This window comes from Equus quagga, chromosome 1 (assembly GCF_021613505.1).
Source record: "Equus quagga isolate Etosha38 chromosome 1, UCLA_HA_Equagga_1.0, whole genome shotgun sequence".
NCBI lineage: Eukaryota > Metazoa > Chordata > Mammalia > Perissodactyla > Equidae > Equus > Equus quagga.
The window spans coordinates 101,352,606-101,377,412 of record NC_060267.1 but is presented as its reverse complement, the minus strand read 5'-3'; the positions used below and the strand labels follow the sequence as shown (position 1 = coordinate 101,377,412).

General features: G+C 59.3%; 1 protein-coding gene across 3 annotated transcripts in view; it reads right to left on the bottom strand.

The window, feature by feature from the left end:
- The window catches only part of FBLN2 (fibulin 2), a 62,193-nt gene extending 52,604 nt beyond the window's left edge, over positions 1–9,589 (bottom strand). For all 3 annotated transcript variants that reach the window (XM_046672505.1, XM_046672511.1, XM_046672519.1), the window contains exon 1: positions 8,229–9,589. In XM_046672505.1, coding sequence (XP_046528461.1) covers positions 8,229–9,531 — 1,303 coding nt within the window. In that variant the 5' untranslated portion in view covers positions 9,532–9,589. The remainder of the gene's footprint in view (positions 1–8,228) is intronic.
- Between the last annotated feature and the right edge of the window lie 15,218 nt (positions 9,590–24,807).

Below are 24,807 nucleotides of genomic sequence, written 5' to 3'. Positions count from 1 at the left end.
GGAGTGAGGCCGGACTTGTGGGGGAGCCCTTGGCCAGATGGGGGAGACCTGGCGCACATGCAAGCAAGCCGCCCGAGGCGCTGTCTTCCCTCCCAGCCGGCTGAGGCGCTGTCTTCCCTCCCAGCCGGCTGGGCGGGACCCCACACAGCGCCCCTCAGCACTCTTCGCATCCAATAATGTGCGCGTCATCTGACTCACCGTCCGCCCCCGACTGGAAGCTCCACGCGGGACGGGCGTTTGTGTGCGGACGACTGCTGCATCCCCACGCCTAGAGCAGTACAGGAGGCGCTCAACAAACGCTTGCTGAATAAATCAGCTGGGGGAACAGGCACTCTCCTACGCTGCCGGCTGAGCCACATCTGGGACGCCCTCAAGGGAGGAGACGCTGACAGCCACCAGGGCTCTAAATACCCATCCCGTGTCTTCTGAAGCTGAGCACACAGGAGCCCGCACCTCCCAAAAGAAATGCACACAGATAACCATCCAAAGGCTGGCAGCAGCGGGGCAGGGCGACACGCTGCCTGACAGCCCCAGACTGGGAAGGACCCAGCACGCCCGACAGGACAAGGAAACACTACACTGGGGTGCCTCCAGATAAAGGAGTCCCTCTCAGCAACAAAAGGACCAACCGCAGAACACCGTGCTGAGCAAATGAAGCCCAACACAAAAGGGAACAGCCGTAGGGCTCCGTGTGTGAGCCTGACAGCAGAAACTCATGTCCCCGGCCAGGACTCCGGGTAGCGGCCGGCCGGCACTGAGGGGACCGGCCGGCTCGTGACATCTCAGGAGGGCTGCTCACTCACGGGGTTCATTTGTGAACACGCACTACTGAGTTGATTGCTTCTGATGGGTTCTATTGGTTACACTTCAATACAAAATAAAGAAATGTGCATGCATGTTGACCCAGGATCCCACCCGGGCGTGGCATCACGGTGTTCGCTGTAGCACTGCTTTTTAACAGGAAAAACTGGAAATAGCCTGAGCACCCATCAGCAGGACGGCAAATAAAAGGGGACATGCACAAAGCAGAGCACTGGCCAGGAGGGGACCGCCCCCCCCCCCCCCCCCCCCCCCCACCTACTGACAAGGAAAAGCTCCGAGAGACGTGGTTAACTGAAGGAGTCACAGGACAGAGCGGTGACATAACGCAGGATTTGTGAAAGTATGCGCACACACCACATGCTTGTAGCTGCAGGAACCAGAGGGTCTCAAGTGGGGCCCAGGCCCTGGAGGGCCCCCAAGACCCTCTCAGGGCTCCGTGAGGTCGTTATTTTCATAAGGGCACCACCATGTTAGTGCCTTTTTCACGCTCCTTCTCCCACGAGCATACGTTGGGGTTTTCAGAGACTTACGTGACACAGTAATGATGTCACCACTTTGATGGCTAATGGAATGTGTGCTTGTGTCTTCTATGCTTTCTAGAATTTTCTAAAGTAAGCTCACAAAAAGAAGATCAACATCATTAGTCATCAAGGAAATGCAAATCAAAGCCACAGTGAGATGCCACTTCACACCTATCAGGACGACTATATTCAAAAGGACAGACAAGAATGAGTGTTGAGGATGTGGAGAAACCGGAACCCTCATGCATCCTGGGTGGGAATGTAAGATGGGGCGGCCGCTGCGGAAAACAGTTTGGCAGTTCACCTGATGGTTAAACGTAGTTACCACAGGATCCAGCAATTCCACTCCCAAGTCTACTCCAAGGGAAATGAAAGCACATGCCCACACAAAAACATGCACCTGCGTATGAACGGCAGCATTCACGACAGCTACAAGCTGGAAACAGTGTCCATCAACGGACGGACGGATTAAAAACTGGGCTCTCCCCACAGTGGAACACTGCTCAGCTCGAAAAGGAACAAAGCACTGACCCAGGCTCCAGCGTGGATGACCCCAAGAGCGCTCTGAGGAGCGACAAGAGACAATCCCAAAAGAGCATAGGTTGCATGATTCCACGTCTAGGAATGTCCAGAATATGCAAATCCAAAGAGACAAAGCAGACTGGTGGCCGATGGGGGCCAGGAGGAGGAGGGAGTGGCAAGTGGCTGATACTGGGTATGGGGTTTCTTTGGGGAATGATGAAAATGTTCTAAAATTAGATTCTGATGATGTTTGCACAACTCTGACAAAAACTACTGAACTGGACACTTTAAACGGGAGAACTTTACGGTACGTAAAGATTATCTCAATAAAGCTGTTACGAAAAAAAGAAACAAAACACGGTTTTGAAAAGAAAAGAAAAGAAACCCACAACAGGTCTTGCCTTGGCCCAGACCCTCACTCTGGGGAGCAGCTGTGAAGCGCACCGGTTTCTTCCAGCGCCACACACTGTGGGGCAGGCAGACGCACGGAGGGCCCAGCCACAGGCTGCTCAGACCTCTCCTGCCTCCTGGGCCCCCATGGGAGCCATATGCCCACCCCCTCCCCTGGAAGACTTGGGCCCCCGCCCAGCTCCACTGTGACCTCCAGAAAAGTCCCCCCTCCCCTCTCAGGAGGCCAGTTTCTCTTCCATAAAACGAAATGACCATACAGACTCTCTCGACCTCGAGAGAAACTCTCTGCTCTGGCAGGTGCTCCCAGCAGAGGACCCAACCCAGCTGCCAACCAGGGCCGGGCTGGTGACGACACCGAGGAGAGCTGGCCAACAAAGTGCAGAGGGCCCGCCCAGTCTGAAGGGCAAGAGGCCACGGCCGCTCCCGTGAAAGCCGGCCCATGGCACTCAGGTCCAGCACATCTGCAACTGCCAACTTTCAACAAAAGCCAGAAAGCTGAAATTTACGTGAAGTCTTCCAATTTCTAAATGTCTGCAATAAAATTCTAGTGCTTATGAAGATGCTCTGCAGAAAGAAGCTAACAGGTGGACATACGAGAGGTGTGCGCACCACTTTAGCAGGACAGCAGGCAGAGGTGGGCCAGCACCGGCTGCGCCCTCACTCCGCACCTGCTCCTGGGCACACGTCCCCACTATGCCCCAGGCGCTCACACCCATGCCATTTTGTCAACAAGGAAACCGGGCTCAGAGGGGTGACGTCCCTGCCCCAGGTCACACAACAAGAATGGGTGGGCTTCAGAGTGGAGACCCGCCCTGCAGACCTGGCAGTCAGCCGTCCCGGGTGGACGCCCCGTGGGCTCAGGTGACACGGGAAGGCGCACCTGTGAGCTCTCCTGGCAGGGTTGTGCCGCTGAGCAGGCCGCAGCCCCCGCAGGGCCGCCCCGCCCAGCCCGCTCCAGGAGCCTGGCGTTCTTGCAGGAGGTGATTCTGGTACACAGGACACGGGCGCCCGCAGGTCCCCAGGCCGTGCTCAAGGACTCCTCACAGGCCAAGACTGGGGAGGAGGGGAGCATCTGTAGGGATCCTCTGAGGAACAGGGAGAGTCCAGGCGGGTCCCTCTCTCCTGCCCCTGGAGCCACTGCCTGCTGATTCTGGGGGGCCTTGGGGACCCTCAGACATTGGGAAGGCCCAGTGCTGGCCCCTGAGGCTGCAGGGTGAGGCAGGCAGAGCCCTGCCCCTGTGTTCTCCCCACTGCACCCCAAGAAAGAGCCGCACAACGCAAACAAGCACCCACCGCCTCCCGCCCTCACCTGCAGCGGCTCTCCACCGCCCTCGGGACAAGGCCCAAATCTTCACCCTGAGGATAAACACCACTGCCCCAGGCCTGGCCTCTGCCCTTCCCCAGCCTCTTCTACAAAAGCCACACAGCCTCCTTTCCATCTAATTCATTCCCTCCAGCTTCAGGGCCTTTGCATATGCTGTGTCCTCTGCCTGGAGGACTCTCTTCTCACTGCTCCCCACCGACACCCAGTCAACGACTTGTGCTCAAAGATCACTTCCCCTAGGAAGCCTTCCCTGAGCCCCAGGAGGAGTCAGATCCCCCCAGACAGGAACAGAGAGCACACGGCCTCATTCCTCAGCCACCCGTGTGATTAATGGGTTCTTCATCTCCCCCACTGGACTACAGGCCCCCTGCGGGCAGGGACTGAGCGGGGTTTTGCTCAGCACTACATGCTCAGCACCCGCCGGAGGCCATGCTCACGCTGGGCGATTGGAAGTGACTGCTGGGGATGCAGACATGGAGGAACGCCAGGGGAGCCTGCACCCACCGCCTCCTGCACATGTAACCGTGTGCAACGGGGCCCAGCGCCTCCACCGCAGACTAAGGGGGCAGCGCTGGGGACCACGGGGGTGAATAATCACAGGGTGCTCACCGCAGTGCCTGTTGTGAGTCAAACCACCACATGGTGTCTGCAATTAATATAAAGCTATTTGAATTTTAAAATTGCTCTGTTAACCAGAATGTCAAAGCTTTCAGAGCCCCCTGCCCTGCAGAATCTGGTTACGGGAGGCCTCGAGGAAGGGGCCCCGTTCCTGCCACGTTCCTGGGGCCCGCGGAGGTTCTGCTGGAGCCTTTTCCAGGAGGGGGGCTGCCTCCATCTGCTCTGGGAACCTCTGGCTTCCTGAGGGCCACCCGGTCCCAGAGATCCCCCCTTGTGACCCAGGAGGGCAGCAGGGGGTAGTCCCAGGCTCCCCCATGCTGCCAGCCCAGCAACAGAAGGTGCCCTTACAAAGCCCCCTGAGTGACAACAGACGTCACACCCCTCTCCCCAGCACAGGGAGCCGGGCATGTGGCTTCCATTAGGCCACATCTGGACATGCTCAGAGGCAGCCTGGATCCCTGGCACGGCTCCGGCTCAAAGACAGGACCCCCGCCCCAGCCAAGCCTGGGGCAATAGCTGGAAACCTCCCTCTCCAGGCCCCAGGGCTGCCATGGCAACAAGGCTGGGGGTCATTTCCGCCCCATGGCTCACCTCCCAGCAGGCCCCCAGGGCGAGCAAGGCAAAGCTACCACCCCAGCTTCTCCCTGCCCCCATGAGTGCTCCTCATTCACTTGGGACCCCTCATCCCCCACCCACAATAGTAACCAGGGGTCTAAGGCCCCACTTCCCCAAGGATGCCCAATCGGGCACCTGACTGCCACCCATCAGTCCGCCCATCCGATCCACGCTGCATGCGCTCAGTTGTGACCACGAATAAATCTGTGTGCTTATCCACTAACGCCCACCCTCCTCCCCAATTAGACCCCAAAAGGGAGAGGCTGTGCCTGCCTTTCCACTGGCACAACCTCCAGCAGAGAGAGGGGCCTTCACAGACAACTGTTAAGTAAGTGGGTAGATTGAAGAATGGATATGGATTAATAGTGGCTAACAGCTTTACTCAGCAAGTGCTAAGCTCTACGCCAAGCACTGGGCGTGAATTAGCTCAGCTCATCCTCAAAAGAGCCCCATGAAGCAGGGACGGACTTCTCTGCCCACTTAGATGGAGAAAATGAGGCACAAGACGGTAAGCCACTTGCCTAAGTTTCATGAGGAGTGGGGCCAGAGCAAGTGAACTGGGCGTGCAGCCAGAGTGGGTGCTGGGCGGGCATGGGGTGAGGAGAGGAGGAAAGATGCACGGGTGGTGGACGGACGGCCAGCCCTCATCCGTCTGGTCAGGGCCAAGCTCCTGGGTCCCAGTGAACTCTACCTAGCCCCACCCCAGGCCCTAGGCCTTCCTTTCCCCACACACGGAGTAACGCAGCCACCTGTCCCTGCCCCGCTAATCCTCATCTCTGGGGTTGCATGTGCCGCACCCTCTGCCAGGACAGCCCTCAGACGGGGTAAGGGACGCTCCATCAAGGGCCCCTGCCCCCGAGCAGCCCTCCTCAAAGGCCACACCCCAAATCCATTTGAGAAAACCCAAAGCAGACAAAATACAACTAGGGCTCCTGAGAACAAAGCAATTCTCCCGGATTCCAAAGGCCCGGAACCACAGAGAGGCCTCAGCAGCCAGAAGCAGGGCTGGGAGGCGGGGGCTGCGCCTGCTTCGGAAACCCGAGAGACTGCGGCCCAAACGCTGCACGCGCCGTGCTCCAGGCCAGACCCGCAAGCCTCCTGGGCACACGGCGCTCCATTACAGCCTGGCCGGCACACGCTCTCCACTGCCCGCAGGCTCAGGGCTGGGTGGGGAGAAGCCCCGAAGCCCACTGCCCTCGTCCCAGCCCACTGTGTGGCCCAGAGCCACTAGCCACACCTCTCCGACTTCGCTCTACCCAGCTTAAAATGAGAAGGAGCCCACCGCCCCCCCCCGCCCATGGGGAGGATCCCGTCACAGAACCGGCTGGCACCTCGGGGCACTCGGCGAGGGTGAGTTCCGCGCCCGGCCCGCCATCAGCGGGTCGAAGCCCAGCTGTCTGGGCCGGGGCCACAGGTCAGAGGAGCCCACGGTCCCAGCCCTCCCTGCATGGACGCAGGCTTTGCCCACAGTGGACGCACAGCAAGAGCTTTAACTCCTGGCAGATGAGAAAGGGGCCCAGGCCAGCTAAGAGACTTGCCCAAGGCCACACAGCTGGGGGGATGCCACAGAAATCCCAGGGCCTCCTCATGCCCCTCCTCCAGAAAAACTTCCCAGATACCACCCGGACATGCCTCCCTCACAGCACCCCGCCTGCAGACCAGAGCTGCCCTTGTCCACTCCTGCCTCCCCAGAGCCCGTTCACAGTTGACACGTAATGAAAGTTTACAGAGTGGATGAGACGGGGTTGAACAAGACATACTCCCAGCTGTGGGGGGAGATCTCCAGACAGCAAGACAACACCCTAGGGTTGGGGGAGGGAGTCAGACAAGACAAAGATTCAGGGAAGGCTTCCTGGAGGAGGTGCTGCCTGAGGTGGAGGGAACAGTGTGAGCAAGAGTGGAACAGGGGGGAGATAGTGTAGGGTGCTCATGAGATGGCAGGAGAACAGGTGAGGAGGCAAGCCTGAGAGAGGGGGTGGCCAGAGAGCCCCCACTGAGTCTCTCATTCATTCACCCCATGCTCACAGAGCAGCAGCTGTGTGCTGGGCCCTGCTAGAGGCCCTCGGGCATAGCGGAGATGATGACAGACGTGGTCCCTCTGCTTGTGGCACTAACATTCTACTAGAGGAGACAATGTCAAACAAGTGACTGCGTACTATAATGCCAGGGGTCGCTGGAAAAAGCAAAGCAGAGGAAGAGGGAAGTGCCTGCCCTTTTTTAGCTGGGCAATCAGGGGAGGCTTTCTCGGGAGGTGACCTTGAACGAGAGTGGATGGAGGGAGGGAGCCACACAGACACCTGGAAGAGCATTTCAAGAAGACGGAGTGGCAAGTGCAGAGGCCCTGGGCTGGGAGGAGCCTGGGAGGAGCTGGGAGGCCGAGCAGAGTCCAGAGTCAGGGAGGGGCAGGCTGCTTGGGACTGTATCCACGTCCCCCAGTCATATGTTAAAACCCTGATCCCCAGTGGGATGGCATCTGGAGACGGGGCCTTGGGGAGGTAACCAGGTCATAAGAGCGGAGCCCTCAGGAGGGGACCAGTGCGCCTTAGAGGAGAGATGTGAGAGCTCTCCTCCTGCCCCGCCACAGGACACGAGGAGCAGACACCGCCTGCAAACCAGGAAGCGGGCTCTCCCCAGACACCGGATCTGCTGGCACCTTCATCTCGGACTTCCAGCCTCCAGGACTATGAGAAATAAATGTCTGTTGTTTCAGCACCCAGTCTATGGTACTTTGTTACCAGAACGGACGTAGACAAGGGAAACCAAGAGGAGGTGGAGGAGGTCATGGGGCAGGCTGTGCAGGGCCCAAGGCCCGTGGCCCTGGAAGGATTCTGGCTCCTACTCCGAGTAGATGGGAGCCACAGGATGGTGCTGAGCAGAGGAGGGACGAGAAGCCCTGGCTGGAAGGGGTGGCAGACTTGCTACTGGGTTCTCACAAGGAGCCCCACAAGAGACTGCGTCCTTCCTGCTGCCACGTGGGAGACCAAGCGCGCAGCCATGCCCAGGGCCTACTATCAGGAAGGGTGGGAGCAGGCAGCTGCCCCAAATCCGCAGTTCCCCACTTCCTGCCAGCGCACCCACAGACCCCACCAGCCCAACCTGCACCTGAGCTGGAACCCCCCTCTTCGGGGTTCCCCCAGCCCTGAAGAGGCACACCCAAGAGGCCCTCAACCACAGCACTACCAGGTAGCCCACACCACCTTGATGGGGACCTCAGCCCTGCCCACCCACTCCACCCCCGGGGGCCAAGCCAGGCAGAAAGCTCCAGCTCACAGCCTCCCGCCCTGCAGGGTACCCCCATGGCAGGCAGCTGTGCAGAGACCTGGGGCAGGGACAGGGCCCCACGGCTCCCTTTCCCTGGGCTGGGTGCCCCTGGAGGGACCAGGACAGGGTCTTACCTTCAGAGTCACCTCTGGGGACAGAATGGACCGAGTTGGGGTCTGTGTCCTCCTCAGGCCGAGGACGGGGTAGAACCGGCAGCTGCTTGGGCACGTCCTGGGCGGGTGGAACCAGGGTTGCCTCTTGGGGAGATGTGGTCAGGATGGCATGGGCACTGGGCTTCGTCGGGCCCCCAGGAGAGCTCAGCGTGGCCTGTGATGGGAGGACGCTGGCCGTACTTGACTCTGGAACGGGCCCAGCTCCCTCCTGCCCAGTGCTGTGGGGAGCGGCCAGGGCGTCCGGGATGAGATTCTCTTCGGGCCCTGGCCTGGCCTCAGCGCCCTCCTCCTGGACAGGGAGACCAGGCCCAGCTGGGCCCGCAGCGGGCGGCCCATCCAGCCCCTCAGGGCCACCTGCTGCCAGCCACTCCCTGACCATCAACTCCTCCCTCTCCTCGTCCCCTTCCTCCTGGCTGTCCTCCGTCACTCTCCTGGCTTTGGCCTGCACAGGGGCTGGGGGACCCAGGGCAGCAGCCACCGTTGGCCTGGGGAGGGCAGCCGGCCAGGGGGTGGCCTGGATGGCTGACGGTGGCTGACTCCCGCCTCCTAGAGAGGCTGGGCGCCGTGCTCCTGCCGGGAGCTCGCCCGCCAGGGCCGCTGCAGCTTCTGCCTCGGCCACCTCCTGGTCGTAGCTGTAGGGGTCTTCGTAGTGTCGCTCGGGGTCACCCTCCTCAGCGTCTGAGAAGTTCCCAGTGGAGGCGGCCGGCATGGCCTCGGTATCTGCGTGGCACCCCGGGAGCTGGTAGCAGATGAGCTCGCCCCCCGTGTCAGGACAGTGGCAGGCCCGGCAGGGCGGCAGGTGGATGGTGTGGCCAGCGGCGTACTTGCGGCCAGTGTGGACACAGCCCACCTGGCCACACTGCGGGCAGCTGTCGGCCGCCACCACAGTCTCGATGCAGTTAGGCGGCAGCTCCGGGCACAGCATGAACTGGCAGCTGATCTTGCCACCGCCCGGCGGGCAGGAGCACTCGGTGCTGCCGAAGTCCACGAAGTAGGACTGGCCGGCAGGGACGCGGCCGCGCACGAAGCCGCCCTGCAGGCAGTCGTAGTACTGGTAGCCCTCACAGGCACAGCCGTGCTGCACGCACGTGGCACAGCAGGCGCCCGGCTCCAGCGCCTCCTCGATGCAGTGCTCCAGCGGCGGGCACTCCACACCCGTGCAGTCCTGCCTCGGGGCAGCTACGCCCACACTGGGGCCCAGGGCCAGCGCCAAGGCCAGGGCCAGCACTAGCCAGGCTTCCACGGGCTCCCAGAGCAGCGTCATGGTCCCACGGCCGGCCAGGTGCCACCTCGAGATGAACAGTCCCCTCTCCTGGGAGGCCCTGGGGAAAACGAAAGGGCACCTGTCAGCACCACACAGGCTGGCACACGGGGCCACATGCGCATCCCCACAGGCACACACGCCAGCACATGCGCACAGTGGGACACAGCCTCAGCCCCCTTCACTCATACGTGCACCCCGTAACACAGCACACACGTGCACTCGTTCCCATGTCACGTCTGCTCAGGTGCAGACAGGGGCATCCACTGTCGCTCAGATGTCACAGGTGCTGACGGACAGAGTCGCCAACATGGTCCCACTCAGGACCACTGACCCCCAGCCTCGTCTGCCTTCTGACACCTGCCTCCGAGTGGGACTCTCTGGCCCACATCTCATACACACGCTCACACACACACCCACTCATGCCTGCATTCTCGCTCAGGCACACTCACTCACCAGGGCACAGGCCCACGTGCCTGCCACACTCTGGGTCTCTCGCCCCCTTGGTGACAGCCATCACAGTTGCTCACGTACCCTGCACAGTCCTCCAGTTACACACACCGTCTCACCCCAGCCACAGCCACATGCCGGGACAGCACGGCGGTCTTGCACACGCACATATGCACACACACACACAACCACAATTTCTCTCCCCAAAAAGTCCAGCTCCACCCCCAGCCATCGCCCAGAGGCTGCGGCCAGGTGGATGCCGGGCCTGGGTGGGAGCAGGCCGCCTCCAGGCCTCAGCACAGCCCTCAGACCCCAGAGCTCAGGACCCCCAGGAGAGTCCCTGCACTGCAAGCTTAGGCAGGGGAGGCTCCTGCCAAGCTCCCTGGCTGCCTCGGCAGAGGTGACCACACGCCAGAACCGTCCTGCACACCCGCTCTTCCTGACACCCCCACACCCCACGTCCCGGCGCTCTCCCCCCACAGCTCTCCAGTCTCTCTGCCCCAGCCCCAGGCTCACCTCCCACCTGCCCTGGAACATGCCGCACCCTGCCCTCCCCAGCTCCAGCTCCACCCCTGCCTTTCTCTGCAAACCAGCCAACCCCAACACACACGGCCCCAAACCCCACCAGCTTCCCCCCAGCTGGAAAGGTCTGGACGCCCTGTGGGAGCCACCCCAACACTCCTGCAGGGCTCTCGCAGCCCCTCCTTATCATCCTCTCTGAGCTACTCAAACGTCACCTTCTCACCCACCCTCACTCCTCCCCCACCTCCATCCTCGCAAGGCACAGGTCCCAGCCCACCGAGAGGCCCCCAGAGGCCTGTGCTCCTGGGTCACACACAGGGCTCCTTCTGCAACCACCCCAGCTCCCAGCCCCTATGCCGTGCTGTGGTTTGCAGGCACTTGGCTAAAATTGTCTGATATTTTTAAAAAGAGAAAAAAACACAATGAAGTGACATCTCTAGTATTTCAAGCCTTTGTCATTTCAAACCTAAAACACATAATAACTTCTTAAAAGTTCCTGAAGAAGAAGAGGGGAGAGGAAGCAGAGTGGAGCCCCCACTGTTTCTCGAAGGAGCAGCTGGACTGTCCGCTCCCAGCTGAGCCCAGGGCAGGGGCGGGACAGCACGGCAGGGTGCAAGGCCCACATCTGGGGCAGCGACAGAGTGACCAGTGCCCCACAGAGCAGGAAAAGGTCTGCCTCTGCTGCCCAGTCAACCAGCACCACCGTGGGCCAGACATCCCCTAGAACGGGGGCGTGTGGCCAGTGAGACAAGCCTCCTACCATGCTGACTCCCTGGCGGGGGAGGCAGGTGTAAACCCACGGCAACTCAGCAGATTATCGGATGCCAAGTACAAAGAAGAAATAAACAAATGAGAGCAAGAAAATGGCACAAAGTGACTGGGGCTGCACGAGAGCCTATCTTAGCAAAGGTGGTCAGGCAAGGGCTCTCTAAAACAGTGGCATTTGAGGTCAGACCTGATCAAATCAATGGAGACAGCCATGTGAGTACCTGGATGTCAGGGTCAGGAAAAGCAGGTGCAAAGGGCCTGAGGCAGGACCACAGGAGGGGGGTGAGGAAGAGCAGTGGGCCACCATAACAGAGCCATGTGAGAAGCAGTATGAGCCAGGGCGAGTATGAAAACAGCTGGATCAAGCAGGGCTTCTGGCTGGAGGGACGGCCGTGGAAGCCCTGGAGCCTGGAAGACCTGATGGAACTGTGCACTTCAAGGGGTTCGTCTGGCTGCTGCACGCAGAACAGGGAAGCTAGGCCGGAGGAGGGAGACCAGGGAGGAGACAGGAGATGGCCAGGGCAGCAAGTGCCAGGAGGCAGGAGACAACGGCAGAAAGGGGAATTCTTCGGCAGGCAGATTGCCAGGGTTTGTGGATGGACTGGACGGGGCGCGACAGGAGAGGCGGCTGGCATGAGCCGTGGGTCCCCCGAGCACCTGCAGGGCCGGAGTTGTGGCTCCTGGGGCAGGGAGGTCGCAGGAGGACCGCAGACCTGCAGCGGAGATGTGCAGCCCAGCCCGGGCCAGGCCAAGTTTGAGAAGCCCAGGGGACATCCGGGTGAAGACGGTCAGGGCGCCACAGGGGACAGGAGCCTGTGCGGGCACCAGGCTCGGAGCCCGGGCCTGTCGATGGACTCCGAGGGCTGACCCGCACGTCCCTCCAAGCTGAGAAGCCACCTCAGGGGGGCGGAGGGCTCCACAGAGCGACTGCCGGTAGGAGTGGGCCATCCCGTGACTAACGACCCCTGCGTGGAGATGGGCGGGGGCGCAGAGGCCCCGGATCCCCTCTCGACAGCATCTTTCAAGAAGGGAGGCCTTTGCACAGAGCCCTCACCCTTCTCCGCCGCCTCCTCCCTCCCATCGTCCCACGCTCACAGGAAGAACACATCCCGCCAGCAAACACTCCTGCCACAGGTGGGCAGGCTCTGCCAAAGGACCCCTGTCCCGCCCAGCCCTGCCACACCCACCCACCCCACCTCGCATCCTCCAACAAACTGCTCCCTAGTTCTGCTCACCCTCATAGGCCCCAGGGTGGCCTGGTCCTTAGACCCCCAGTGTCACGTGCTGCCCACACTCAGGCGATTCCAGATCTGATGTTCGCCCCTCACCCCGACCCCAGGCCCAGAGGATTGATAACAAACATCAGACCCTGACTTTGTGTCTTCCTCATTTGCTGTGCAACCCCGAGCAAGGCCCTGGCCCTCTCTGAGCCTTGGCTCTGCATCTGTATACAGTGGAGAGGTCTACCACACCTTAGGTCACGGCTGGGAGCCCACAGGCGCTACCCATGGGTGTGTTTTGTTTGCTGAGCACAGTGGGTTTTTAGTCTTAATTACCAGCATTTACAAATTGGAAATGTTCACATGAAAATTCAGGTTTCTGACCCCTCCTGAAAACCACGGTGCCCTGGCCACTCTGAGAGGTCACCGGGTATGGGCTTCTGGCCCCACAAAGCCTGTGTGGCCTCTCTGTGCATTCATGTGCGGCTGGGCGTGCTGGAACCCAGGTCCCCAGGCTTGCCTCTGGGCTGGGAACCCCATGGACATTGCCTGTGGTCCCCAGCTGGGAGAACGGACGTCTGGGCCCCAGCGTGCTGTGCAGAGCACAGCGCTGTTTGGAGGGTGTGCCTGCTGTGAGGGGGATGGGACCGGCTAGGAGGCGTCAGAGGCAGTGGCCCAGCAGGACAGGGGCCGGGCCCCTCAGGGTGGCTCACCTGGAGAAGAGCAGGCGCAGAGGCCCTGGCCCATGCCCACAGCTGCCCTGGATGGGCCCCGGGCCCACTCACATCTATGTCGGAATAGGGCGGGAGATCTCAGCTCCGTGTGGGGAGCTTCCACGGGGTCGGAGATAGCTGGGTGCTGGGGAGGGGCATGCTCCCTGTCCCTGGAGATGAGCACGCAGGGCAGGACACTCAGACAGGCGGGGAGCAGGAGGCCACACTCTGCACCACTGCCCCTCAGGCTCCAACACGTCCCTCCAGGGCTCCCACTGCTATGTCCCTGCGGCACCCCCAGCAAGTGGCCCCTGAATGTCTGGCTCCTGCAGAAGGGCTCCCCCTACAAGCTGCAAAGAAGAGCCACGGGGGGGGGGTCGGGACGAGAACAGGTGCCCGACCTCCCGCAGGGGATGCCCCAGCAGCCAGACCGCGGTCAGCAGACACAGGCTCTGCAGCCAGGCTGCCCGGTACCTGCGGGCTGGGTCACGGGGCGCACACCATTGAGACAGGAGCTCATCAGGGACCAGGAGACGCAAAGCAAACATCCCAGGCTCTGCCCTACACCCGTCAGCCTGGTGAAGCTGGACAATGCATGCACACTAATAGTAACAAGACGAGGACGATCGCGCCCACTGGCCGAAGTGACCACATGCAGTGTATGAGCGCTGAGCTCTCATGCCAGGGAGCCCCCCACAGACACGTGCCCCAGGGCCACACCGCACGGTGTTCACTGGGAACTCCTCTGGTGCTAGGAGGGGACAGCAGGCACAGGCCAGCATGCCAGTTACCTGTCCTACCTCTGCTCCCCGCCCCCTCCACCCTGCTCCACACGCAGTGGGCTGACCCCAGCTGTATCCCCGGACTCCTGCAGCCTCCAGTGGCAGCCACTGCAGGAGGTCAGAGGGCGCGAGGCAGAGGCTGGGGGGTTACTCCCTCCCTCCCCGCCCCTCTCCCTCCCTCCCCGCCCCTCTCCCTCCCCCCCCCCCCCCCCCCCTCTCCCCCTCCCTCAAGACAGGGGTTTGGGGATGGTGGCCCCCCAACACAGCCACAGCTCCCGTCAGTGACCCTGCTGGGTTCTGAGGGCTGCCCCTCGCCCACCTCCGCAGGCCCAGGGAGCTAAGTGCTCCCCGCCCACTGCTGCTACCCGGAGAGCTGCGCCATGCCCTGCAGTTCCCTCACCCGTCTACATCTCTGCTCGAGGGCCCTCTCTAACCACCCCCCAGTAAACCCTGGGACTTGTTTCCTGCGGGGACTTGACAGACACACCCCCACGAGGACCCCACAGAATTCCAAGTCAAGGATTCGGGGTACACAGAGCAATAAGGATGGACCTAAAAAGAGACACTAAGTGGAACAGGAAAGAAACAGAACAAGACAGAGGCCCAACACCGACATGTGAAGATGCACACGTCCAATAAAATATGCCGCCCACAAAACATGGGCAAACAGGTACACACCCACCGGGCTGGGCGACCGCCCACAGCAGGGAGACGGAATGGCCCAGGGAGCACAGACAAGGGGAACAAACTGGGCAATGAAACAACAGCGGGGCCCTGCAGAGACCCAAGCTAACAGTGCAGTATTAGCTGAGGAGTATAACTCAGCTCTCAGCTCCCGAGATGTAGCTGAAAAAACAAGAGGAAGCCCGCGGGCTAAGTGGGCCCCTGCCAGCAGGAGCCCTGCCAGCTGCAGGAGGGTCAGCGGCCCAGCTTGGGGCGAGGCATGGCCACACTGGCCCATTCATGAAGCTCCTCCTCTCCACCGCGACTGGCTGAGCAAGGGGCCTGCGGTCACGCCTCACCGAGGAGCCCCAGAGCCGCGGTTCCCACAGGGGCCTGGTGGGGATGCTGAGCCCCTCCTGAGGCCAGGCAGCTTCCCTGGGTCTCCAAGAGCAGGGGGCCACGGGAGGGCCTGTGACTCCCGGCCAGAGACACCGCACGGGCCCAGACGTCCCCCTGTCCCAATCACGGCACTGGGCTGTGGGCCAGTCCACTCTGGACGCCTCCCTCAGCCCGCAAGCCAGGTGAATGCCACCGATGTCCCCAACCAATGCCACATGCAGCTGAGAAAGGGCCGGGCCAAGCCCCCCTAAACTCCTGAGCAGATCACACGCCATACTGCTCTCAGCACCAGGTGCTGGGGAAAACGGCGGGGCAGCAACAGGAACCAGAAGCACAGGGCCCTCAGTTGGCAACGAGGCGCACAGTCCAGAGGCAGGTCATTCCCAGGGCAAGTGCCCCCTTCAGCACAGAGGGGGGCACAGAGGGCACGGGCCGCTCTAGACTAAACCTCACCACCCATGCGCGGGGTCCTGAGGGCACCCGGGTTGTGGACCAGCCAGCTGAGAAGGAAACCGGCACGAACAGAGGGACCCGGGGATGGGCAGAGGACCAGGTGACAGCAAGGAACAGCCGCTCATGCTGTGCACTGCAACGGCTGCCAAATGCTGGCATTTTTAAATACTAACACTGTCGACATCGTCATATCTGTAATACGCTCTAAAGCACTGTAGCAAGAAAAACGGTCAAAGGCAATGTGGCAGATGCCAACACTGTGAAATGGAGGCCACAGGTCACCTTGAGTTTGGCTTGCCACTCTGTGTAAGGAAGAGCCAGAGACAATCCAGTTAGGTGGGAATGAAGGACGAGACCATCGACACGCAGCCTCCGGGGCTGCCGCGGCCCAGGGACGGCTGGAGCAGGCTCCTTGCGGGCAGGAACGGGCAGTGGAGGTCACGCTGGGGTGCCACAGCGTCCTCTCTGTTGGTCAGACCCTGCTGTGGGTGGGGCAGCAGGGACTCTAACGCAGCCTGGGGTCAGGTTCTCAGGCTGCAGCTTGAATGTGGGCAGGACAGGGCAGCTGGTGGGGAGCGCAGCACACTGGGTAAGGGTCTCCCCCAGGGAGCGGCTGCAGGGAACAGCGCTGGGCACACGAGTGGACACACGCGCACTCTCCACAGCCCCCACCATGTGTGGGGTGGCAGGGGAGGTGAGGGAGGCCTGCCATATCCGTCAAACGTGCCTCAGGTCGCTGCTCCACCCTCAGCTGCCCCCACTGCTGCTCCCTGCCAGACACAAGCCCACGGCCCTACAGGAAGGTGACATGGCCTCTGACCAACTGACCGCCGCACCCACCCCCAGCAAGCCCCGGAGGAAGACCCTTTGGACTGGCAAGGCCACATCATCCCCCCCGGGGGACACGGATTCATCACCAGCACCACCATCATCAAAAGTGGGGCCTGGCGTTACATAATGTCAAGTCACGAGGTAAGGCAATTCTTCCCTTCGCCAGCTCTCTGATCCTTCTGACTCTGACAAGAGGAGGCACAGCAGAGCCAGCAAATCCAACACAAGACGCGCCGTTCCACGGAAACCTCAGAGAAGCCACGCATGACGGTGCAGCACAAGCCTGTCCCGCACAACGTCTCGTACACACTTAGTCACCGTTTATCTCAAACTACAGTATAAGTGGGCATCCGACATTTTTACCGGGAACCCAGATAAGAAGAAAGTCTCAGGTCGGTGCTGCTTTGGCTTCAGCACTTCTGAAACACTGGCCGGGGATCTCCCTTTTAAACAAGAGGCAGCCACACCTCAACCCTGGGACTTTCCAACAGCTGGGATGACAGAGAGAGACAAACATGGACACAAGTGCAGACACACCCGTTACGAAGCGCGGGTAACCAGGATCACCTGGCCGCTGCAGCCCCTCTGACGGCAGCGGGGTCCCCAGCTCCTCCCGGAAGCCCACCCAGATGGCCATCCCCCGCCCCCAGGTCCAAGCAGAGGTGCAGAAACCTGCCACTGGGCCGTCCGCCCAGACAGTATGTTCAGGGGGTCCGTGTGGTGCCTTTGAAATTAGTTGCCAATCTTCTAACATTCAGTGTTATGAATTTATAAGCAATTTAATGTTATAACATTTAAAATCAGAACATTTTACACCAAAGCTGGGTTCCCAACTTCGCGAGGGAAACCGGCAGGCAGGGCCCGACGGCGGACGCACGCTCACTGCCCGCCAGCCTCATGGGCTCCCGCTCCTCCAACCTCGGGCTTCTCTGGTCCACACTCAAAGGAGAGAGGCCCAGAGGGGAGACCCGGCTCCCTCCTGCCCAGAGTCACCTCCGGAATGTCCTGGTCTCATGGGTTAGGACCTGTCTCTCCTCTAAGTGGGGGACACTGAGAATTTTGCCCCTTCCAAGGAGCCCACTCCTTCCCACGTGGCCCAGCAGGCCTTGGCACGTCCATCGTGTCAGACTCCACCCCCACAGCCACGAGAGAGACACCCCCACAGGAGGGAATACGGGAGTTACACGCTGTCTTAGACCGGGACCCCAGAAGCAGAGCTGAGATGGGTTTGTGTGCACGTGGTTTACTGGGGGACGACTCTCAGGAAAAGGGAAAGAGGGAAGCAGGACAGAATAGATGACGAAGCCGGACAAAGATGTGGTCTCGGCTGCAGCCCAGCACCAGCCTGATCCCACAGGGGCCCTGCAGCGTGACTGGCACCCCAGGGCTCGTCCCACTCACAGGGACGTCAGTCAGTCACTGGTCAAGGACTGAGACGGGGCAGAGTGGGTAGGATTACCTCCCAGGCATGTTGGGGGAGGCAGCTCCGTTGGCCATGGGCTGGCAGCTGGAGGAGGGCACAGGTGTGAGCCATTAACAGCCAACACCTGGGGGATGAGTGCACCTCCAGGTGAGGGGGAACCAGATGGGGCACCAGCCGTGGCCACAGTGTCTGCCACACACACATACATCCACCCCGGCAAAAGCGATAAGACAGTGTGGTCCTAGAAAGTGTCCAAACAGCTACCTTTAATTGATAATTTAGCCCAGGCTCAGAAAGGTAAGAAAGTAATGTTCTAAAAACAGCGCCTACACACCCATGCCCACAGCAGCGTTCCTCACAGCAGCCAAGAGGTGGCAACAAACCAAGCGCCCGCTGACGGAGGGACGACGAACACAGTGGGTCTCTGCACTCATGCAACGCTGCTCACCTTAACAAGGAAGCGATCGCCGACCCCTGCTACAGCACAGACGGACCTGGAGGGCAGTATGCCGAGTGAAACAGGCCAGCACAAAAGCACAGACTCTGTACCAGCCCGCTTAGATGAAACATCCAGAGCAGTCAGATTCACAGAGACAGACCGCAGAATGGGGGCTGCCAGGGCTGGGGAGGGGGCTGGGGAGGGGTAGTTTAATGGGGACAGAGCTTCAGTTTTGCAAGATGGAAAAGCCCTGGAGATGGATGTGCAAGGTGAATGTACTTAATGTCACTGCCCTGTACACTTAAAAAGGGCTAAGATGATCAATTTTATGTTATGTGTAGTTTTACTGTAATAAAAAGTAATAAAACGTGCACTGTGGAGCCAGAAGTGACTAATCAAAGAGCAGAGAGAGGAAAGGAAAGAAAAAGCCGCCCTGAAGACCCAACAGGAAACAGGGCTGCTTCTGAGGCCTCCCCTCAGCAGCAAGCCTCCTGGAAGCCAAGGCCAAAAGGGAAATTAGAGGATGGCCCGGTGCTCCTTGTCTGATAAGAGGAAGTCATCTAGTTCTCCGGGAAAAGGAAACTTGTTCTTGGCACAAAATGTCAGGAGGAATTTCAGCTGTTGATCAGGTTCATATTTAACTATCACTTCCTCAGTGCCGACACAACGCCAAACACTGGACTGAGAGTTTCCAGGGATGTTTATTTTATTTAACCATCCTCTACAGATAAGGAAACTCAGGCCCAGACAGGGCAAATGATCTGCCCCAGGTCACATCACCAGTAAAAGGTGGCACAGGGATCCGACCCCAAGCCTGTGTGGCTAACTGAGGACAGGTAGAGGCCTTCAGTGTGTAGATGCCCCTCACACACCTACTACCCGCCAGCCCCTATCAGAGCTACTGGGTTGTGGCAGTGACCTCGACCAACCAAGGCCCCGCCCTCATGTGGCCAACATTCTGGTGGAGGGAAGAGAAAAGGAACAAATAAATAAGTAGATAATAAGGGCACTGTCAAGGAGAGGCACTGGCGCACTCTTTTGGCAAGACTGGTCAGAGTGGGCCTCAACTAGGAGGTGACATTTCAGCTGAGACTCACCTGGCAAAAATGTGGCGGCCATGCAAAGCTCTGGGGAATGGCATTGCAGTCAGATGTTACGGCATGTGCAAAGGCCCCGAGGCAGGAACCAGCTTGACACATTGTGGCTGGCTCTCAGGGAATACAGAGAGTGGGAGGAGGTGAGGCCAGTGGCAAGAAGAGAAAAGGTGGGGAAAAGGCCATGAAAATCAAGGAAAGAGAGAAGCTGCAAAGAGGAGAAAGGTCAGTCACCCACATCCAGTGCCCCCAGGGAACTCGGCAAAGCATCCAGGACACCGAGTGGGCAGGTTCCAGCAGAGTGGTGGGGCCACCACGAGGTCACAGCACACTGGGGATTCAAGAGGGACTGGAGACACCCCTTTCAAGGAGCCTGAGGAAGATTCCAGCCACAGGAGGTCCAAAACCAGACAAAACCTAAACAACATCATTTAGGGAAAGCTCACACAGGAGGCAGGGCCGGGGAGCCATCCCGGAGCGGCCCCCGTGAATGTCTGGCGGGGGCCTGGTGGGGGAGAACGGGGACCCCGAGGGAGTCCTGGCGGTTACACAAAGTCCGTTCAACGGTACACTGACTTTTATGTACTCTTTCGCGTGAGTGCTTTTTCACAATAAAAGGAGCTTTTTAAAGAAATGAAGAAAAGCCAATTCTAGCGGTCCAGAAAAAGGAAACACAGCCCGAGGGGCTGTCGGCAGAAGCAGCGGCAAGGAGAGGAAGCGAATGAAGAACAGCCACAAATTGCCAAGAGGACAGTGATCAAGGTTGGCCTCCATCTGTAAAGCCATATTTTCTTTCATTTCCTCGTGGGCAAAAGTTTTAATAATCGATGGCAAAAAGTAAGCAATAATCATTTGCAAAAAGACAAGTCTGGCCGTGAAGCAAAGGGTACAGTGCCGAGGGTGGGAGGTGGCTGGGAGCACCCGGGGGCGGGGGGTGGGGGGTGCAAGCCAGCAGAGGGCGCAGGCAGGGCGGCCTGAGACCCTCCAGGAGAAGGGAGGGGCCGGTCCAGAGCGCAGGGGCCCGGGGCCCTGAGCTAACCCTGGTGCAGGGTGCTGATGAGCAGCCAGCCAGGGTGCCGGTAGCCCCGTGTCCTCACATGCTCACCAGCCCCTGGGGAGCTTCAGAGGGTGAGCTCACGAAGACACTGGGAAAAGCATCCTTCAAGTGAGCAGCCAGGCTTCCTCCCCTCCCTTCCCTCTCCTCCCTAAAAAGAAAAAAAATGAAATGCATCGAAAGCTCCTTAGACCCTGGGTGAGCGCTGGCCCTGCACACACGATCAATAATCTCATTACCAACACACACAGGTGAAGAATCACAAAGACGGATGTCCACGACTCAGAAGCAACCCCTGAGGAAAGAAAATGTTGCTTCTGGCACCAGGCGGCAGCTGAGATCTCCCTCCCCAGAGCCCTGACTCTGGAAGGAGGAAACACTCCCAGGGAGGAGCGATGAGCAAGGGCTTGCGGCGGCCAAGGCTGAGCTCACCACGCGCGCCCACCTGGGTCCCCTGCCCTCCACCCAGCCTGAAGGACGGCGTCCCACCCTGTCCGTCCTCTCCGTGAGATGGAGATCCCCGGGCAGCCTCTGTCCAGCCTGCCTGCAGTCCTGCCTATGCCTACAGGGGGCTTTTCGTCTGACCTCTTCCCACCCCCCCCCTCATAACCCTGCACGGCTCCCCATCACCCCTGGCCCCTCGGAGGCTCTGAGAAGAGCTGTGGACCATCCATCCCTCCACCGAAACAGGAAAATATGAACAAAGCTCAGCGGTGGGCAGGAGTAGTTTCTGACCACCCAACATATATTCACCCTCCTGCCAAGAAGGGCCCCTGGATTTCATTCTGGGGTCTACCCCACTCCACTGCCGCTCCGATCAGCATTTCCTAGTCCTCCTCTGACAATGCCTAACTCAGGGATGGACACCAGGCCAGTGTGAGCCCAGGATACCCAATTCAGGTGAGATTTCGGGCAAGCGCCCTCTCTCTTTCCCACTGTATTAGACATGAGATGATTTAACATCGAAAATCCCTGAAGCCATCTTGTCATCAGATGGAGACTGTCTGAGGCTGGAACCAACTCAAAAAAAGGAAAGCCAAGAGACAGAAAAAAGAGAAATAGAGTCATAGTGATAGCTGCTGAGAACCTGGATCCAGCCATGCCTGAAGCTAATTGAAAAGCTGAACTTTGCAATGACATAAACCCATTTTGCTTAAGCTAACTTGGACCGGGTCTTCTGTCACTTGCAACCAAGAGTCTTAATAGATATACGGGCATATATATCAAAGACTGCTGTGTATCATTTTAGGGGTCTCATAGACTCCCTGGAGTGCACTCATGGACCCCTGGTTGAAGACTTCTGGCCCAAGGATGAAGTGAAAACGTCTAAGGGCGTCATTCAAAGCCCATACCATCTAGTCCCCACCTAACTTTCCAAACCCATTTCCCTCTGTTGCCCTCCATGCACCCAATTCTTTTTTTAAACAGATTGGCACCTGAGCTAACAACTGTTGCCAATCTTTTTTTTTTGTTTTTTGCTTTTTCTCCCCAAATCTCCCCAGTACATACTTGTATATTTTAGTTGTGGGTCCTTCTAGTTGTGGCATCCAATGCTTGATAAACTGAAAACTCTGGTTCCTAACCCCTCATCTTTGCTTGTATCACTATCCCAAACCAGGGTGCCCACCTTTCTGAAATCTCTGCACACCCAAATCCCACCCCTACTTTAATGCTAAGGCCCCAGAGCAGATGGGTGTGTGGGTGGATAGATGGATAGATGGGTGAGTGGGTGCATAGACGGGTGGGTGGACAGATAGGTGAGTGGGTACATGGATAAATGGGTGGGTGGATGGATGGATGGATGGGTGAGTGGGTGCATGGACGGGTAGGTGGACAGATGGATGAGTGGGCGCATGGCTGGGTGAGTGGCTGATGAGTGGATAGCAGATGGAAGATACATGGACAAGAAGGTAGATTAGTGAATGGGGACGTGAACTGGTATGTAGATGGATAGCTGATGAAGAAATGGATGGGTGAGCAGATGGACGGCAGACAGACCATGGATAAGTGGGTGGGTACATGGGTGGCAGCTGGAGGACAGATGGATGGGAAGGTGGGTCAGTGGATGGACGATAACCAGCACGTGGATAAATGTGTGATGGATGGGCAGGCGGATGGGCGGGTGGGGAGGCGGGGGAGAAGATGTAGGATGGATTGATGGCAAGGTGGGTTAACGGCGGGTACAACAGCATGGGGACGAACGGCTGAGGGGGGCCAAATGACTGGGCAGGTAACGGATCCGTGGGTAAGTGGACGCATGAATGGTGGGGGGTGCCTAGATAGGTGGCCAGCGGATGGGTTAGCAGACTAGGAAAGTTCTCTTGACGCTCAATCAGTGCTCTTGCCAACCCCACCAGAAAAACCCAGAACAAGGCCACTGGCTCTCATACAGGCCAGCATCTCAGACGATTCTTGGCCGGGGTGAAGAGCACGAAAAGCACAGCGGCTGGAGTCACACTGGCCCGCGTTCACAGCCCACCTGAGCCGCCTCCCGCCGTCTGACCACAGACCAGGACTCTGGCTCTCTGAGCCTCATTTTCCCGTGTGTCAAATGAGAGGCATCGTGCTCTCCTCACAGGCTGCTGTGAGATTAAATTAAGAACTCTCTACAGGACGAGGCCAAGACGGTACAGCAGAGCCGTAATTTCCACCCTGCTGAAAAACTGCCCCAGAGCCTAGTGCCTTCTCAGGTTTTGTAAGACTAGGAAAATCCTGATACCAAAAGCAGACACGGATGCGACAGGAAGAGAGGAGTCCAGGCCAGCTTCACGTAGGAATCTAGCTGCCGGATCCTAAATAAAACATCAGAAAATCGAATCCAGGAGCACATTACAGGGACAGTAACACATCGGGCCAGGCAGAGCTCCCTCAGGAATGCAAGGGTAGCTCAATAGTGAAAAATCAACGCAACGACCTAAAAGAAAAATTCTACGTGATCATCTCACCAGATACCGAAAAAGTCCTCACTGAAATTCGACATTTTGAGATTAAAACCTCTTTGAAAAGCAAGCTTCTCCTGGTAAAGAGGACCATCTCCAGGGCTCTGGGGAGCCCTCCCTAGCAGGCCCACCCTTCTCCCCTCCCAGAGAATATGCTGGCCTCAGGGGTTTAATGCCTGCCCCAAAGAACACAAAGGTGGGCTGCCCGTGGGCCAGCGGGAGATTCGCATCGGGTCCACCCCTCCTCCAGAGCCTCCGAAGCTCGGCCCAGACCCTTCTCACCCTTCTCCAGCCCCCGGAGTTGAGTCCAGGGGTCCCAGGTGAGGTCCACCTATGCTGAGAAACCCAGCAGAGAACAAACTGCTCCCGGGAGTGCAGGGGTCCCGCCAGGGGCCTGGACCGGCACTCCCCCCACCTCTCTTGCTTTCTTCCTTCTCTTTTTGAGATAACAGGTATTTGCAAGGGAAGCCTAAAGACCCAGAGTCGTTTCCAAGAGACACGTCTACACAGGAGTGTGGGCGTGTGAATGCATCGGTGTGCATGTGAAACAAGTGTGTGCATGTGAGTGAGTGTGTGCAAGGTGTGCTTGAGAGTGTATGAGGTGTGGTGTGCACGGAACTGCATGTGAGACTTGCGAGCCTGTGTGTGCATGTGAAGTGTAGGTGTGTGTCAGTGGGTGTGTGCGTGCAAGGTGTGTTAGGCATGTTTGAGTCTGTATGGGGTGAGCGTGAGACTGCGTGCGTGCATGTGCATGCACACACATGCGGTGGCCACCCTCCCCTGGGGGCCCGCCCCTCCCGCAGCCCCAGGCAGCGGGTCACTGCCCCCCCGCGGCTCCTGACAACTTCCCTTCCCTCGGACGGTGCTACCCCTCGGTCCCTCCATGAAGGGCTGCCCGCCCCTGGGCCACATCCCTGCCCTCTTGTCCACAGCTCCGTGGGGGCCGGCCGCTCCTGCGACACGACTTCTGGGTCCACCTCGGTGCAGACACCCGGCCAACATCACCGCACGCAGGCTCCCAGTGCCGGGATGGGCACAGCGGCGCCAGCCGCACGTCAGAGCTCCCGCCTCCCCTCCAGCCAGGTGGGACACGCCTCAGCCGGACCGGCAGCCTCCCGCCCCCACTTAGGAACTGACACCTTATACCGACGTGTCTGCCCACTGTCTTCCCGACCAGACGGTGACTCTGAGGCTGGCACCCTGCTCTCCCGCTCAGCCCCGACCCAGGGTCGGGCCCACGTGGACACCCAAGATGCTCTGGGTGGGTAGGCGGGTGGAGATGGGTGGATTAACCAACTGATTTGTATGGCCCAGCACAGGGCTGACACAGAACATGGCATGAGTTATAAACGAGTGACACCAACACAGCCCAGAAGGGACCTTCAGGGATGGAGAAAAACCCGCCCCGGGTACCTGGTGAGTCAGCGGCTAAGCTGGGAACCGTGACAACCACAGGTGCGCGTCCGCCCCTCATCCAGAAGCCCTCATCTCACACGTCCCCTCTTAGCTCACAATTCCAGGTGGGGGGA